Source organism: Gavialis gangeticus, unplaced genomic scaffold, assembly GCF_001723915.1.
Source record: "Gavialis gangeticus isolate Ggan-Ray unplaced genomic scaffold, GavGan_comp1, whole genome shotgun sequence".
Taxonomy (NCBI): domain Eukaryota; kingdom Metazoa; phylum Chordata; order Crocodylia; family Gavialidae; genus Gavialis; species Gavialis gangeticus.
In genome coordinates, this window is record NW_017729022.1 from 124997564 (window position 1) to 125015217 (window position 17654).

A 17654-nucleotide genomic window follows, 5' to 3' on the forward strand; every position below is an offset into this window, starting at 1 on the left:
GCGGGGTCATCTGACCCCAGCACTCTTTCCTGCCTAGGCAGGGGATCAGACTCGATGATCTGTTGAGGTCCCTTCTGACCCTAGCATCTATGAATCTATGAATGCTTAGTAGAGTATGGAGTATGCAGGCAAATGAGAGGTGTAAGGTGACTGCACTGGTGCCTGTAAGTGCATATTCTTAAACAGTTTTACACACTATAGTCCTTGCACATGCAACTAAGCCAACTAAGTATGGAAGTAAGGGTTAAGGACCTGGCCAAAACCTTGCATTTGGGCTGTGCATGGTGGCAGGCTGCCTAGCAGTGATGCTGATACAGTATTATACCAATGCTGCATTCCTTAATTAAAAGAGCTCGTATTTACTTTCTCTTAGTAGAGAAAAATCTATTTAAAATAGTTTTTAGAGTAGACTAAATTTTAGGCCTCTTAATATTAATACTTCTGTCTCACAATTAGAATTTCAGCTGTCTAATCAACACTAATAAGTGTTACTGTAGCTTTTAAACAATAAAAGTATTTTCAGAATTAATATGGGGAAAATTATTGGATAGGATTTGCTACTCAGCAGTGAACAGCTATTTGCATGTCAGTTGATATAAACATACTTTAATCCAAATCAGTTTGGAAATCTAAAGTGGTTTTGCTTGGATTTAGGAAAATAAAATCCTTCAGATTAGTAAGTGAATGTTACATCCTCTAAATACACTGAATTCTACATAAACCAGCTAGAGACTAGCTAGGTCTGATTGTCTTCTCAGGATGGAAAGAAGGAACACAATGAAAGCGTATACTTACCGAACACTGCAGTTTAAATGGTTTTGTATTACTAGTGAAAGAAGCACACGTTATAGGGTCTGGGTAGCTGCCTTCATTCCACTGTGCCAGTATACTGTCATAATAAACAGACACATCAGCCATTGACAGTGCTTCTTTAACAGCTCTTTCGATTGCATTGTTGTTAAGGCAAGTAACATTTGAGCTAAGTGGAGGTTGTATGAGGTGTATACGAGAACCATTAATTCCAAGAGATAAGAGGGTTTCTACTGCGGTGTAAGAGTCAATTGTATTCCCATAGACAATGACATTCCCTAAAAAAAAGGAGAAAAAAAATCTAAGATACACAATGAAAACCTTATTAGTGTAACTCAGATAATAATAATACATAATTGCTCTCTTTGACCCTCTTATTTCTCTGATGCTATGAAGTAAACAATGTTACCTAGCAACAGTAGCTAAGATAATTTAGTAAAGAATCTGTACAAAACATCCCACAAAGTAGGGAAGTACTTAACACAGAAGAATAATATTAATTATGACCCCAGAATTTGAAACTATTTTGAATAAAAAACTCTAGAATAAAGCCCTCTTTTATTTTGTTCCTTTCTGCCCCAGAATTATTTAGGGTGCCTTCTTAGGGAAACAGGATCAGAAGTAGGGCATATACATTTGCTTACAAGAGAAACATAATTTAAAAAAAAAAGTTATAAAGTTCATGTAGAAATGAGGCCAGAGCATACCTTCTTGAATTAAGAGCTGCAGGAAAGGATTCTGGAAAAGAGAATCTCCTCTCATAGAGATTTCCTCACAGTTTCATCCATTAGTGAGTGTTAAGGTCCATCTCACCCACTCCACAAAAAATAAACCCATCCAAAACCCAGAAAAAACTTTGCAGTGAGGACAAGAACCTAGGACTTGCCTCAGTTAGGTACCTACCTCTCTTGGTGCTCTAGATCTTGAGTGAGAACAGATACCTTTCTTCCCCACGCGTGGGCACTCTGAATTGCCTTTTGTAGGTACATAACTTTCCCCAGTGACTGCTTAGTGGATAGTAGGTACTTAACCCTAGTTTGGAACACCTCCTGGGGCAAAGGGTTGACTTTTTTTTAGGAATGCTGAAACCTATGTGGCACCTATGAGACTGATCATGGAAATTTACCTGTAAAAAAGTGAGGCACCTAGGGTGCCTGTAGGCATGTGGAGAGGCTGCTCCAATGTGCTGTAATTACAGCATGTCAGAGCAGACTTGGTTAATAGAGTCTGCTGGAGCATGCTAACTTGTGCATTCCAGCAGCCTTTGTGTCTCATGTATCAGCATCCGCATGCTTCAAAATGGCAGCAGGGGCACTTTAACTAAAGCTCATCAAACAGGCTTTAGTTAAAGTATCCAGGTTGTAGTCATATTGGTCCTGAGGCAATAGGAATCAAAATTCATGGAAGAGGTGATACCTTTTTATTAGACCAACTAGATATTTGCAAACAAATTATTTATTTGCAAGCTTTTGGGCACATTTACCCTTCATCTCATTTCTGCCTAGGAGAACTTTTACAATCTCTGCTCTCTCCTATGCCTGATGAAGGGTGTGTGCCTGAAAACCTGCAAAAAAAATAAAATAATCTGTTTGCAAATATCTAGCTGGTCTAATAAAAGATACCACCTCTTCTGTGAGTTCTGAAGCTTCAGTTACAGCACCCCCACTGCCATTTTGAAGTGTGGGGATGCTGATACGTGAAATGCTGTGGGCACTTTAATTAGCACCCCCCGAGCATGTGTAAGAATGCCTCTAGGTAGTTTAAGTACCTCCTGGTTGTGTGACAACTGAGATGGGGTTTTGAGGATCACCTAAGTCTCTTTGCAGAACCAGCTCTTGATCTCTTGCCACCTCTTTGGCAGCACAGCTCCACTGAACCTATCTTAACAGATGGACTCCCAGGCAACAGAGGATCCTGGAAGTGGGGTAGGGTTATGGGAATGGGAACATGCAAAGCAGGGCACACACATCTTGAGGCTGTAACTTTTCCTGGTAAAGTCTGCAGAGCTGGTAGGAGGAGGATGTGTGTACCCTTGTCTGTCCCTTCTTTGTGCAGTCCCAGAGCAAAGGATTCTGGGGAACATAATGAGGGTTCTGCCTGGAATGGAATAGTGAGAATAGTTGGCCAGAGGGTCCAGGCCCTCCCTGCACACACAGAACCGGCCTGTGATCAGATAACCAACAAAATGTATAGGGAGGAATGTACTTCAAGGGAAACCAAAGCGTTGAAACAGTTCAGGCATTCCAATATGGAATATACATCTAGAATATGTAGTGAAGATGAAGCTAGCCTTACTGAATTTACAGAGCAATGAAGAAGAGAGTTTGGGTCCACAACTTTAAAATTGATAAAACTAGTCGGATCTTGATTTTGTAAGTTTTGGGGGGTTTTTGTTTTGTTTTTTGTTTTTTGCATTTCAACATGCAAGGGGTTCTCTCTTTTTGCCCTGGTTACTGCGCTCACATTTCACTCAGAAAATATTTAAATGTGTGAGATGAAAAACATGAGCAACTAAAGAGGATGGCTGAAAAAGAGAATGAGCAATTCTCATTGTGGCATAATACACAAACATTTTCATTTTGACTTTCAGGCCTGAAAGTCTCAGCAATCCAGAGTATAGCAATTAGGCAGGACAATCTTCTTCAGAGGAAAGGTCAGCTGCTGTATTATATGTTGGCATTTCTGCATGTGTAAGATCAGAATTAAGCCCTGCATTTCTCAAGGGAAATTAATATCCTGTTTTATATAGTAACATTAAATGCAAATACATTAGATTAAGAAAAACAATGTTCCTTTACTGACCCTGTGTAAATCAACAATTTATGGTTTATGCTTATTGCAATATTAGAGAGTTTAGATTACAGTGATATTACTGTAGGAACTACACATATTCATTATAGATTAAAATTATGCCCATTAGATGGACAGGCAGCAATTCCTCAAGATGCTTTTATTATTTAACTGCATGAAAATGTATTTCTGTAAACATAATAATATTCACTGGAAAAACAGAAGCCATAAATAAAGACCATTACAGTAGCTTTATCATTTAATATTTGATGCCCACGTTCCACAGCAGAATGCTCTCATTCATTTTCTGTAAGTAGAAACACAAGATTCCTATGACCCTAGCATGACCTGAATCCTTTCAGCTTGCAAAAAATAAAGTAAAAAACCTGTACTTGGTAGAGCAATAGTCACTCTGGTTGTTAATTCGTGCACCGGAATTTTAATGCTACAGTATTTCTACAAACATGCTTTTAATAAAGCAGTTAACTCTGTTTAGGTAAAGAGAAAAATAATTGATCCATTTTGGGCCATTAAAGCAGTTTTGTTCTTTACTCCTATCCTGGGTTGTTTTTGTTTTTTTACTTTCATGGAAAGCAGAGAGGTAATAGGAGATGAATTTCAATTAGTTTCAATTAGATGTATAATATGTTACAGTGCATTAGGTGGCTGGATTTTATCAGAGGAACCTTAGCACCAGCTCTGCAGCTGATTCTAATCCTGCTGGGGGGGGCCTCATTGGCAGAATGTGTTTCTGGGGCCTTGGCATAGAGGTACAGGCTGTATGCAGCTCCAACCCTGGACCTGGCTCCTGGGCTAAGTACAGACAGTCAAAAAGGCCAAGGCAGAACCAATTCAATCTAGGCAGCTTCTTCTAAGATGCATAAGTTGAACCAAAAACCAACTCAACTGACATTCAGTTTTCAATTTCAGCAGGCAGGAGGAGGCCTGCACTGACCCAGGCCAGTAAGCATGGGGTGCTACAGCACATCTCCCAGCCTGCTGCCCATTGCCAGTGTCCCCAACTGGCTCCCCAGTACATGCCCTCAAACCTCTGCTGTCCTCCCCACAGGGGGTTAAGGTCCAGGAGCTGGTCCACCTTGAAGGAGCCTCAGGAAATTTCCCCCTGCCTGGGTTCCCCAATCCAGACTGCCCAGGGGAGCTGAGGGAATCCCCCTCCATTCCTAGCTGCTGATCCCTGCCACAGGAGGGAGGGAGGGAGAATTCCTGCCAGCCCAGTGCCTGTGCATACAGCCCAGAATGGGGGCCCTGCACAGCCCCAGGGAGCTGAGGGGAATTCTTCCCCTCCCAAACCCCAAAGCTGCTTGCCTTAGCTGCTGCAAGTCTCAGGTAGCCTCAGGGAGTGGAGGGAAATTCTTCCACTCCCCTGCAACTAGTCTTGCCTCAGACTCATGGCAGCTAAGGCAAAACCAACTATGAAGGAGCAGGAGAATTTCCCTCCGTTTGGTTTATGTGTATCTTTTATCTCTAGCCCTGGAGCTCCCAAAGTGGGTGGGACTGGGTAAGGGGTGAGCAGGGCTAAATCAGACAGGAGACGTATTGGCTTACTGTGGTCCCAGCTCAGCAGGGAGTTCTGCTGCTGGGTCTCTGCAAGAAGTTAAAATTGCCTGAAAGGGGGAAGAGCACTCAGAGAGAAACTGTGGTGCCACCATTCGCCTGGTGGGCCACTTCCTCAGTGCACTTCACATTAAAGACATACATACCACACTCAATCCTGCTTTATTTAAAATAGGGACAAAATGGCTATTGATATTGATTGGTAGACATTTGGGCAAGGTGTTTAGCAGAGAAAAGAAAAGCACTTTAATCCTAACTCGTAATACAATGTTGCAAATAACATTAAATAGACCAGCCCAAATAGGTTACACCTTCAAAAGCAAACTTCAGGCATCAAGTGAAGATTTCCAGTCATTCCAAAGAAGGACAGTCTCTACAGCTTAACGATTAACATTGCCCATGTTTTAATACAGATGGAATTTAATTTCTAAGTGTCACATCAATACCTCAACAATTCTCATTAGCCACTTCCTTGTTTGGAGGAGGGTGGTGAAAGGGTATTTTTCATTATCTTATTCAAAATTTCACGTATCCTTTAGTTGGCACGTGTTTATAACCCAACATATTAGTAAGCATATGATCATGATTCATAATAATCATAACTGATGTTCCTAATTTGTAATGATCTCATCAACAAGTTTAAACACAGGTTAAGAGCACTGAGGTAATTCTCTCATGGAGTATTCAGCTCCATGTCCACCTGGATACTAAGAGCCTCCTGGGTAACTTCTAGGTAGAACTTAAGCCTTCTTTTCTGAACAATAGGCAGAGTAAAGAGTGAGTTCATTCTGACTGTAAACTAGAGCCTGTTGGCCACTGGATTATGCTGAACCTCCTTGTGGCTCTTGCTAGTCTCAGATACGAGTCATTGCCTAGTTCAGGGGTGGGAAAAATATGGCCCATGGGCTCACTTCAGCCCACTAAATGATTCTATCCAGCCTGTGGCTGCTCCTTTGAAGAACAGTATCCAGCCTGTGGCTCCCCTGGCTTTCAGTTCCTCTTGCCTTTCTCCCTTCCTGATGCTGTAGCCAGCTGCAGGAGCAGCAGACACTCCCCTCCCCAGCCCACCCTGTCCTGCCCTGCAGCCCCCAGTGTACACTCCAAGGCAGGGGCACTGAGCTCCCAGCCAGGCTTCTGTCTGGTGAGGCTGTCTGTGCGCAGCTCTGACCCTGCAGCTGTTCACAGATTAGATAGTCCAGCCCTCAGCAAGTCAAAGCTTAGGAAAGTTTCTCCCCGCTACCGGGGGAGAGCATGCAGGGGGAAGAGGGCCAGAAGCCGTGTGTTTTCCAGGCATTGCCTGGTACTAACGTGGTACTGTGCTGTATTCCCCACTCCGCTTCAGGCCGTGCCAAGTGGACACAGCTGGAGCGGCTGGCATAGCTCCTGCTCAACCCTGGTGCAGCTCCTGCCTGACTGAGTCCCTGGCACACGGCCAGGCCAGGCCAGGCCAGGCCAGTGCCATCCTGTGTTCCTGTGTGCTGCCTTGGATGACATGGATGCAGCTGGCACAGCTCCTTCCCAACCCAGCTGTGTGCTGGGGACTCATGGAAGGGGAGAGGATACAGGGAGAAGGGAGCCAGGAGCTGCAGGTTATCCGGGCCCAGCCAGGCCAATATACTGTCCTGTGTTACCCTCTTCTCCCTGCACCCCTCTCCCACCCCAAGCCCCCAGCACACAGCCAGGTCAGGCAGGAGCCACTGCAGCTATGCCCACATGGCCCAAGGTGGCACAAGGGAACACAGGCACTGCCCTGGCTCAACTGCCAGGGACTTGGGGCAGGGGAAGGGGCACAGGGAGAAAGGGGAGAACAAAGGTTCAGTTCCCCTAATATGTGGGTGGGCAATAATTTGGGCTAGAGGACCATTTAGGGTGTTTTGGTGAGCTGTTGCAGGGGGGATGAGGTGTTGATGCAGCCCACAACAGCTCACCAAGACTCCCTAAGTGGCCCTCCAACCCAAATAACTGCTCACCCCTGGCCTACATGATACAGAGCTAGAAAGAGACCATGTAAGAGAGAGCCCGAGATGAGGAACAGATGTTATATTTGTCCCTGAATAAGTTATGCCTATGTTTGTCCCAAAACAAAAATATCCTGGGTTTGGTTCGTACACACATCACCTTTTAATCAGGTTTTAATGAGCAGCTGAATGCAGTGCTACTTTTCTGCCACTGATTCAATGATGCGGTCCCAGGATAACTTACAGACATAGTTTATCAAGGGATATTGTAAAGTGTTACTACCTCTTAACTGGGAAACTTTTTTAGGATTTACTGCAGGACACCAAACATGAATGTCTGTATGGCTACACGTTCTCCTAGGATAAAATTATCATGGGAAAAATGTGACATCTGTTTGCAGTCTGACTGTTGTCTAGTAATCAGGGCACTCAGCTGGGCAAGGGGGTGGGCAATTATTAAAAAAAACTGCACCAAGCTTGTTTCTGCTTCCTGGGTAAATGCACCAAACACTAGGCCAGTGGTTCCCTAACTTTGACAGATTGTCCACCACCAATTTAAAATGTTACACCCTTAAGTACCACCAGCAATTTTTTCAGTTCAACCTTAAGTACCACCAGTATATTTTCGTCATATAAAATACTTACAATAAATCTGATAATGTATACCACTGACAGGTTGTCTGAGTTCCACGGATTGGGAACCACTGCACTAGGTTATTATATGAGGGAGGTAGCAGTAGCATTACACAGGGGTGGACAATTATTTTGGGCAGAAGGCCACTTACCAAGTCTTGGCGAGCTGTAGCTCCGCCCCTTGACAGGTGCCCTGCTGCCCTGGTCACCATCTTGTCTGTGGGGGTGGATAGGTGTGGGTGTGGGGTGAGAGAGTGTCACAGGCTGGGGCACAGGAGCAGCCGTGATCTCCCCTGGCGCCCCCACCATGCCAAGTTGGGTCTCGAACACACCCTTTTTCTCGCCCGCCACGTCTTGGTTTTATATATAGTTTTGTATGGGAGGCTGCCTTCTGTCCACTTGGACACGGTGCTCTCGTACTGGCACCTACTTTGTACAATGATCAGGTGCACCCCACCTTATGGGCTACGTGTGCCTCCAACCTCCCCTTTAACACACCCCAAGCTTCGCAGATGTGCCGGACGTTCTCGTGTCTGTATGCTCACCCCCTTCCTGGGGTCTCTCAATACGCGCACCCCTTCTCTCTCTGGGGTTCCCTCAGTATGCGTGCCCAATCTGTTCGCCCCCTCTCTGGGGCCTTTCTGCAATACTCGCCCCTTCCGGGCTTCTGTTCACACTCTCGCCCTTCTCCGGGCTTCTCAACCACACACTCTGTCCTCTTCAGGCTCCTCACCGCGCGCTTGGTCCTTCTCTGGACTTTTCACCATGCGCTCGGCCCTACTCTGGACTCTAATCATGCACCTCGCCCTTCTCCGGGCTCCTAGTGCTATCTGCACCCCTCTCTGGGCCTGTCCCGCGCTTGTCGCCCTCTCTGGGCCTGTCCCGCACTTCTTGCACCTGGGGCTCAGGTGGCCCGTAGCTGTGTGTGGCCCCCTGACCCTTCTCAGGGTCCTATGCCCTAGTGGGCAAAATACTGCCCTCATGGGCTGGGGTCTTAACACCCCACACGCAGCGCCACACCAGCGCCTCACAGCTGTGCCTCCCAGGCACTGCTTGCTGTGCCCGTACAGGGCACCCAGGAACCCCCAGACTACTGGGGAGCTCCCATGAGGCCTCCTTGCACCCCTACAGCCTCACCCAGTCCTCCGGTATACCATAAACAAACACAACCATGAGCCAACTGGCTCTAACATAAACTAAGCCTCCTGGCTCTAACATAACTCTGAGCCAACCCGGCTGTAACCCCAAAATGAGCCTTGTGGCTACAACATACATCCGCCGCCACGCTGACCCTCTTCCAATACCTCCCTGCCAGGGTTCTCTCTACCCCGCATTGTCATGCAGGCAGTCAGGCTGTTCTACTCTACTTGGCTCTGCTCCACTCCTCTTTGCTCAGGTCTGCTACAGAGCTCCTGCACCTTAGGCTGCCAAAAGGGCACTGACCCTGGCCTCAGCCATCTCTGTTTATAAAGGCCAGGCCCTGCCCCCTGGCGGTCAGCTGACCCAATCTGTTGCCTAAGCAACCTTCAGCTGTGCTGCCCTGCTGATTGGCAGCCAAGCCCTATTACCAATGCTAGTAGCAGGCACCCTAGTGTCCTGCTACACATCTCCCCCTCCCGGGGTTGAGCCTCCTTAGGAGCGGGGTGCGGAAGTGCCCCACAACAGACAGCATGTGGGTGTGTGTGGATATGTGGGGTGTCGGTGGGTGTTGGGTTTGTGGGGGACTGTGTGTGAGGGGAGGCTAGCTGGGGTGTGTGACGGGGTGTGGGTGTATGTGTATGGTGGTGGGGGTGTGGGACTCACCATATGAACACACACACACCAGGGTACCAGCACAGCCCCATGCTCCCAGTCCAGTGATGCAGCCAGGAACCACGTGGTGTTGGAGTAGGGCCAGGGCAGGAAGCAGGGAAATGGCTGGGGGTGGCACAGGGCTGGGCTTCTGCCTCCTACTGCCGGCTTCCCCTGGGTCCTACTGCCCTGATTCGCATTGTCTTTGACAGGCAGCCAGGACCAGATAAATATTTTCTAAAATTTTTAGGGGTCCCACGGATCAGATAAAATGATCCAGTGGGCTGGACGCAGCCTATAGGCTGTATTTTGCCTACCTCTGCACTACACCCTTTAAAGAAAACCATTGCTTCTTGTAGGAAGCCCAGGCACGGCAGTTGTGTTAGGGGTGCCCTGAGAATGCCGACTGGATGGAGATCCTCAGGTTACTTAAGCAAAAAAATACTTGCTCTGTGGACCCTATGAGGCTTAGGACTGAGCAAGGCATGAGCTTCACACTGAGTTGCTCAGCCATGTCAAAACAAGGGCATCTGTGAAGTTTAGACACTTCCACAGTTAGATGGCAATGGAAAGGGGGATTCAGGATTCTGGTTTTGCACTTTGGCACCTAAATTCCACCCAAGTCCCACTTCAGGGACTCAATTTCTTCTTGGACCTGGCTTAAGGTGCCCAAACTCAAGGCTGCACTTTCCCTTTGTGACAAAACCCTAGGGTGTACTCTGGATAGTCTGGAACTGCACCACATATTGTGCCTGCTCCAGAACTTGCACTATACACAGTGTCTGTCCAAGGCCAGCCAGAGTGGGTACCATGTGCAGCACACTCCTGGACCAACCAGACTGTGCGCTGGATTTGGCATATTTGGGGGAGAGGGAGTACCAGACTGGCCCCATGCAAGTGATGTGCAGTGCAGGTCCCAGAGTGGATGCTGCGTGTAGTCTGCATTCAAGGCCCTGTGTGTGCGCATGAGGTGTCTGGGTCAATGTGAGACCAATGGTCAGCACTTGGGGGCCAGATGATGTGGCTCTGAAGGCCAGATCGTGCCTGCAGGCTGTACCTTTGACACCCCTGCTCTAGGGTGTTTCTGCCTCTGGATCCATGACACTCCTTGTTGGCAAGGTGCCAACACTGGGCATAAGTGACCTTTGTGTATCTATCCCTAGATGTCTATTTGCATGTTAGTAAGTCTGTGTGAAGCTTTGGTCCCCAATTTGATTCAGCAGCGATTCGGCCCAATTGGGTGGTCACATCTCTGAATCCAAATTGAATCAGAGGACCCTTTAGTCTCTCCGAATTAAATCAGAACCCTCAGAATCGATTCAGAGAGATTTGGAAAGATTTGGACATAGAGACAGCTTTAAATGTTTTTTTCTATATACCTTTAAGTAGTAGGGACTCGTGAGTACTGCGATACTGGGGTGCATGGAGTATTCCACAGGAGCACGGTGGGCTCCACAGTGTGCTTGGCAGCAGACCTGGAAGTGGACCCGAAGCACTTCCGGTCCACTTAGGGTCTGCCAGGGAGCGCCCTGGAGGGCCCCCCCACACCCCCATTTTGGCAACTGGTGCTTTCTGGGTCTGGGGGGGCACCCAGCATCCTCCTGTGGCCGATTGTTGAGCTGAGAGAGAGTGCCCCCCCCCCCCCCCCGTGTGCTCCCCGGCATTCCCAGAAGTGGACCAGAACTACTTCCGGTCCACTTCTAGGTTTGCTGCCAAGCACGTGGAGGGCCCCCTACACTCCTGTGGGATCCTCCATGTGCCCCAGCATTACAGTGATCAGGAGCTGTGCCTGCTACCTCAAGGTATGTAGAAAAAATTTTAAAGCTGTGTCTATGTCCGAATCTCTGATTCTCCAAATCAGCATCGAATCTTCAGATCTGGATTTGGCTGAATCAAGTCAAGGACAGTGATCCAAATCAATGAATCAAATCAATGTCTCTGATCCGGGCCGAATCTGAACCCAAATCAAATTGGGTCCACTTCGCACAACCTTAATGTTTAGGTGCCTAACTGCCTTTGAAAATTTGGCTTCATGACTCCATATAAAAATAAGAAGCAGGTGCAGATACACTTGTAAAAGAAAATGTCTCTTTTGCTTAAACCAGCAGTTTAAACATTCCAAAGATAAATAGCAACTCTATCAATGAGCAAGACATAAATAGATTTGAAAATAATATTCTTAATTATATTTGGCTGGAGATTCATGATTACTTCCAGGACAACTTATTGTGAAATCACATATTGAGGATTTGGGGCCAATCCTATCAAGTGCTAAACACTTCTAATTCTCACAGTCATGTCTTGTTGGATTGGGCCCTGAGCTTTGGTGCAAGGAATAGACAACATATAGTGTCAGATCTTCACAGTGTAAATTTGCACAGCATTGACTTTGATGGAGCTTCATAGATATACACGGGCTGTGAATCTGATCTATGAGCAACAAAGCATTTATCTAGTACAGTATGTTGGAAACCATAAAAGGAACCACATTAGATTAAATTAATAGGTGACTAAAATAGGACCATTAAAAAAATGGGATTAGATGAAGGCATCATACAATTTGCATAACCCAGAGAAATCAGAATGACATTTCTGAACTGGAAAAATGAAATGCATAGGCAGTGTGACAACCAATAGAGCATGGGATTGATAATCAATGAACTTTTCCCCATATGAAATGTATTCATATCCAATTTTCAACTTCTCCCATTGTCTAAAAAGTTCTAAATTGTGAAAGTTTTAAAATGAGTTATTCATTTAGCTTGGGCATCTGATGAACAGCATATTAAAGTCTGAATGAAATCTGAATAATAGAAATGTATGAGCCAGTATATTACCATTACTCAAAGATAACAAAACTAAATTGAAGAGCAGAATTAGAATTAGGAGAACAAGAAGAGATGGCCACGAGGTGCAGTCAGCCAGATGGAAGTGACAGCATGGCCTGCAAACAGCTGACAGACATCCAAATCAACTACTGATCTTTGTACACATCCTGTTTCCAAACCTACCCTGGCCCAGTCACTTATCAGACTATCTGCAGAATAGGTTAGCTGCTGAAAAACAGTTTTGTTTTCCCTTTTCCCCACCACCCCAGAGTGCAGGTTTCCTGTACATAGATGACATGAAGTCTGAAAGAACAGGATCTAAAAAGGAATGTACATGTTCCCTATATGGAAAATAAATGATAAAGGGGACAGTGTCAAGGTGATTAGAACATGAGCTGTGAGAAGGGGAAGGCATAGGAAGAGTCTTTGTAGAAGAAAGAGGAGGGACCCAAAACAAACAAGGCAAAAAAGGGACATAGAAAGATGTCAAGGAGACATGGGATGCTGTGATGGGGAAAAAGCTGTGTCTAACTCACTATGGCTCTGGTAAGAAAAAACCTTCAACTGCTGTAATTGTGCACTTGTGAATTAAGTATGTAATTAAAGATACGAACAGTGTCTAATTAAGAGATCCATCTAGACGTCATGACAAAAAACAGCAGTATGGCACAGACATGATCAAAAAGAAGGGATACTAATAAAAATTAGAAGCTTAGATTTAGCTTCTTATAGAAAAGCTTAGACTTCAAGAGCATAAACTTTCAAGATATTTAAACTCAGTTTTTCTGAAGTTTTCTAGCTGGTCTCAGGCAATCTTACTGAACACACTGGTGTGAGTAAATTCCATACTTTTGCCTGCAAACTAAGTAGGTGAAGAACTGAATTTGCAGTCCTTTCATGCAAATGCAGCTGGATGCCTCAGTTGGAAACCAACTAAAAATGTATATTTAGGGTTTAGTACTGATGAAATCTAGATGCAAAAGTGTTTTATTTACACCTTTGGTGCCAAGCTGCTGCAAGTGCAAAATATTTACTTCTGAGAATATATGAACTGATGTACTGTCATAGCCAGCGTCCTACACTTTTTGGACAATTCAGAAAGCTTTGGAAGATAATTTGAATGTTCTAGCAGTTTGACAACTTTTTTAAGGTCAATCAAATGAAATATGAACTTTTGTAAGTTATACCCTATGCCAGTTTTCTTTATTATGCCTTCAGTTGAAAGCAGATAGATGAAGACAGGGCTCTGCTTTTAGGACACCAGTTGTAGCAGCCAATCAGGAGTACCTAGAGCTAGAAGTAGGAAATGCAGCTTTATATTTGTTCAGATGTGACACCTGGACCTCCTATAATGTGAACCCATTTTAGTATTTCATTTCTTTTTTGGCAGTGGAAGAAATTTACCTTTGTTCATATTGGAATTCTAACAATGCCCATTCAGTACACATTGGAAATGGATGCATATAACACTTAAGGTGTGGAAAGACCTAACACTTAGAACATTGCAAATATATTTTAAACTCCAAGTGCATCCCAACAAGTGCTCATGAGCAATTTGCAGTGACACAAACTCATTCTGAGGCACCACAAGTCATACATGGCACACGTGCACCTGTTGGCCACACTGCAGATTTGTAGCATGGTGCCAAAATTTGGTGATCCCGGTGGCAAAACAAAAAAACACAATCCAAAAAAAAAAATAAAAGGCCACAAAAAGCAGTGTGGTGCATGTGGCAGCAGCATGTGCTGCCAGAAACAGAGCCTGCCAGCCAGAGCCATGCTAGCCAGCCTCCCAGCAGCTGGATTGGCACCACTTCTGCCCCAGGAGGCCCCCAAAATCCCAGGTAAAGCTACTGGGGTCAGCACAGGTGCTAGCCCTAGCCTCCCCTACCCCACCCGGGACAATTTGCTCAGCACCAACTGCACATGCAGGGGCGTGCACAGTGACAAAAGGCAGCAGCACAAATTTGTGCCTGTCCTATTTGTGCCATGGTAACTGCACACCCTTGCTTGTGGGGACATGCCCCAAGAGACTAGGGCCAAGTACAGCCATTACACTTTTACTGGTATAAATGATTGGAAACTGGTCCACATCCAAAATAAAAGTTCAGCACACACAGACTGGTTCAAAAACGGTGGCACCCAGCCTAAGATTTGCCCTCTCCACCAAAGAGTGAATGTGTGTTCTACTAATCTAAATTATGCCACTTACCTTATATCGATAAACCACATAACTTATACTGATTCTGCCTTGGGCTTTCTGAATGTCTGTATGTAGCCTAGGTGTGAATGCTACTTGAAACTAGTTTGCACTTTTTGGAACATTTCAGAAACACACCAGAAAAATCAAGTACTATTTTGAGCCAGTCCTCCTTGAATTGGTTCCATGTTATGGGCAGACACAGGCTGGAAATAGATGTCCTCTATGAAGCACGATTACCTGTGCCACAATATATTGCAGCAGAGCTGATCCACTTTACAGACATCTAACAGATGTTGCCAGAGCTGTTGTCCCCCAGGGTTGGTCCCCTGTCCCTCCCAAGGCTTCATGGGCCCAACGTGGGGGGAAAAGGGGCCTGAGTACCCTTCCTCAACTTGGAGCAGGCACCTACATGCAGGGAAACCCCTACTTGCAAGATACAGGAGAATCCCCCAGCAGAGGATTCCCCTGGCACCCATCTGCAAAGCACAGACAAGGGAACTCCCCATAGAGGTTTCCTCCTCTGCTTACATGTGTTGTCCCAACCCAGGGGCAGCAGCAAGAAAAGCACACCAGGCACCAGCATGGCTATTATGTTGCTGTCCCTGGGTCAGAAGCCAAGTGCAAGTGGAGTAGGGGACTCCGGGCTCACGCCTCTAGTAGGGGCAGTGTACCTAGGGCCCATTTCCTGCAGAATCCAGCCCCTGAAGCCTGAAGGAGTTTCTGTTTGGAGCAGTGGAAGAATGTGGGCTGCCAGTGGCAGCCCACAGTCTCTTGGTATAAGTAAACAGACGTCAGCCATTTAAGGGAGGCACAAATCATTAGTACCTTTCTGACACTGAAACATTTAAGCAGTTGGGGCCAACAAAATCTATGATGTCTATTCAATCAGCTCTTGTGCTGCCACAAAATTTTTATGGCAGCACAAAGTCAACATCTGTTTGCAGCCACAGTGCATTCCATGCCTGGTGTCTGGTCAGTCCTCCAGGCATCCCAGACTGCACTGCTCCTCACCACTCCCAAACCCATGCATACTTCAGCCAGTCGCAGGCTGCTAAAGTATAATTAACTCATATTTAGGAAACAGAAGAAAATATAAAAGTGATAAGATCACCCACCCTTGGGACTCTCAAAGCATGGGTGCAAACATACCTCCCCCCCAACAATGAGGTTGGGTGCTCACTTCTGTCCTGGGGTGTCAGAACCACAGCACATCATACAATTGTGAACCGGTTCTGAATCAGTGACATAGAATGGTTCGGTTATGTCTGTCCACACCCTGTCCTGCTAGAATTGTGAACTGGTTCTCAACTGGTGACATTTTGGAATGGTTCAGTTGTTATGTCTGTCTGCACCCACTGAACATAAAACCACGTACATGAAATGGCAGAAGCTCTCCATGAAAATTCAAGATATTTTGGTCACATTTTTAATAGTCATTAGTAAAAAAATATAAGAGGACATCGTGAAGATAGTTTCAGAGAATACAAATGTGGTAACAGACAGAGACATTCACACAAATGTGCAACTTTTACAGTCTCAGACAACACAGTGCATGTTTGAGTCAGTGTGAAGATCTGTAACCAAAGGAACTGAATACAAAAGAGGATGGAGATTTTTAAAAAGTCTTCCCTAATTTAGACATTTTTTCTTTGTCGTGCTTTTCAGATCTACACATTTTCCATGCAATTGAAAACCACATTCACTTATTGAATTATTAGTTAATTAGTTAATTAATTATTCTAGCCAGCTTTAGCATTTAGGACATTGATGCTGTGTTATATAATAATTACAGGTAATTAAATTATCTCAAGCTTGTTTTCCTGTCAAAATATGCTGGGTATCAAAAAATGACATCAAACTGTAAATTATTCTGGAAGACAAAGCTTGGCAGCTGAAAGATTTTGCTAGCATTAATTAGACACCAATTATACAATGGAAATAGAGAAACAATAAGCCCTATAATCATTTCTGAAAATGTGCATATATTTGCTAAAATTCTTACCTCCCAGATTGATAAAGTTTTCTTTCAGCCATTGTGCGGCCTTTAAGCAGTCTTGATCATCATGGAGAATAAAGAGATTGGTAGGAACTTTGCCCGTATACCTTTGCTTATAGCTCTTTGTGACCTCCCTGTTAGTCAAGAGTTTACTGATATCTGCTCCAGTGGGACATGGGACCTGACATAAATAAATATAAAGCACGTATAATTTGCAAAGTGTTAAAGAGATACTTTAGATAGAAATGGCATAAACTATGTGATTGTGGAAGAATGGCTAGACATGTAAGTCCAATTCTTTTTGGACAAAGGCTCAGTAATCAACAATCCATTGGTCAGAATGAAGAGAGACCTCTGCTGGTATATGAATGCTCCCTATTTTCGTTTGCTTCTAGCACGGCTGTCCAACTGGCAGCCCACAGGCCAGACTCCCACCCAACCACCACTCTACCCACTGCAGTTGCAGCAGTGGCCAGGGTTCCCATGCTCCCCCCACCCCCTTCCCCTGGCATTTGGTTCCTGCCCCCATTCCCAGGGGTGGGGCAGCCCAGGAGGATAGGGCCAGGCTGCCAGTGTTACACCTGTGGTGTGGGAGGCTGCTGTGCTGTACATGCTGTGTGCTCCACAAAGGAGGGAGCCAACCTGCCCATGCTGCTTGCTGCAGATGAGCTGCCTGCTCAACATGTGTGGCTGGGAGGTGGGTTGGGGTGCTGCATGCAAGGCAGTGGGAAGTAGGCTGCCTATGCAGTGCACGTGGCTGGGATGGCATGGGTATAGGTGGGGAAGAGAACTAGACTACAAATGTGGCTGACTGGTGGGCAGGGGAGGGGAGGGGCAGAGTTCCTCCACAGCGTATGGCCCCTGGGTCTTCAGCCCATGCTGAATATGGATCCTGGCTGCCCAGAGGTTGGACAGCCCTGCCTTTTAGGATCTAAAGAGGCATGCAGGCCCTTTAGAAGTCCTGTAAGAATGAACAAGGTTTTGACATACATGCATATACACAATGCATTCTGAAGAACTCATCAGACATCATCAGCGATCTGGATGACGGGGTGGAAAGTAACCTGTTT

General features: G+C 45.6%; 1 protein-coding gene across 2 annotated transcripts in view; it reads right to left on the reverse strand.

Moving 5' to 3' along the window:
* The window catches only part of CFAP61 (cilia and flagella associated protein 61), a 252631-nt gene that overhangs the window by 64782 nt on the left and 170195 nt on the right, over positions 1-17654 (reverse strand). For both annotated transcript variants that reach the window (XM_019516128.1, XM_019516127.1), the window contains exons 21-22: positions 16591-16765; positions 796-1088 (exon numbers count right to left, since the gene is read on the reverse strand). In XM_019516128.1, the coding sequence (XP_019371673.1) occupies positions 796-1088; positions 16591-16765 (468 nt within the window). The remainder of the gene's footprint in view (positions 1-795; positions 1089-16590; positions 16766-17654) is intronic.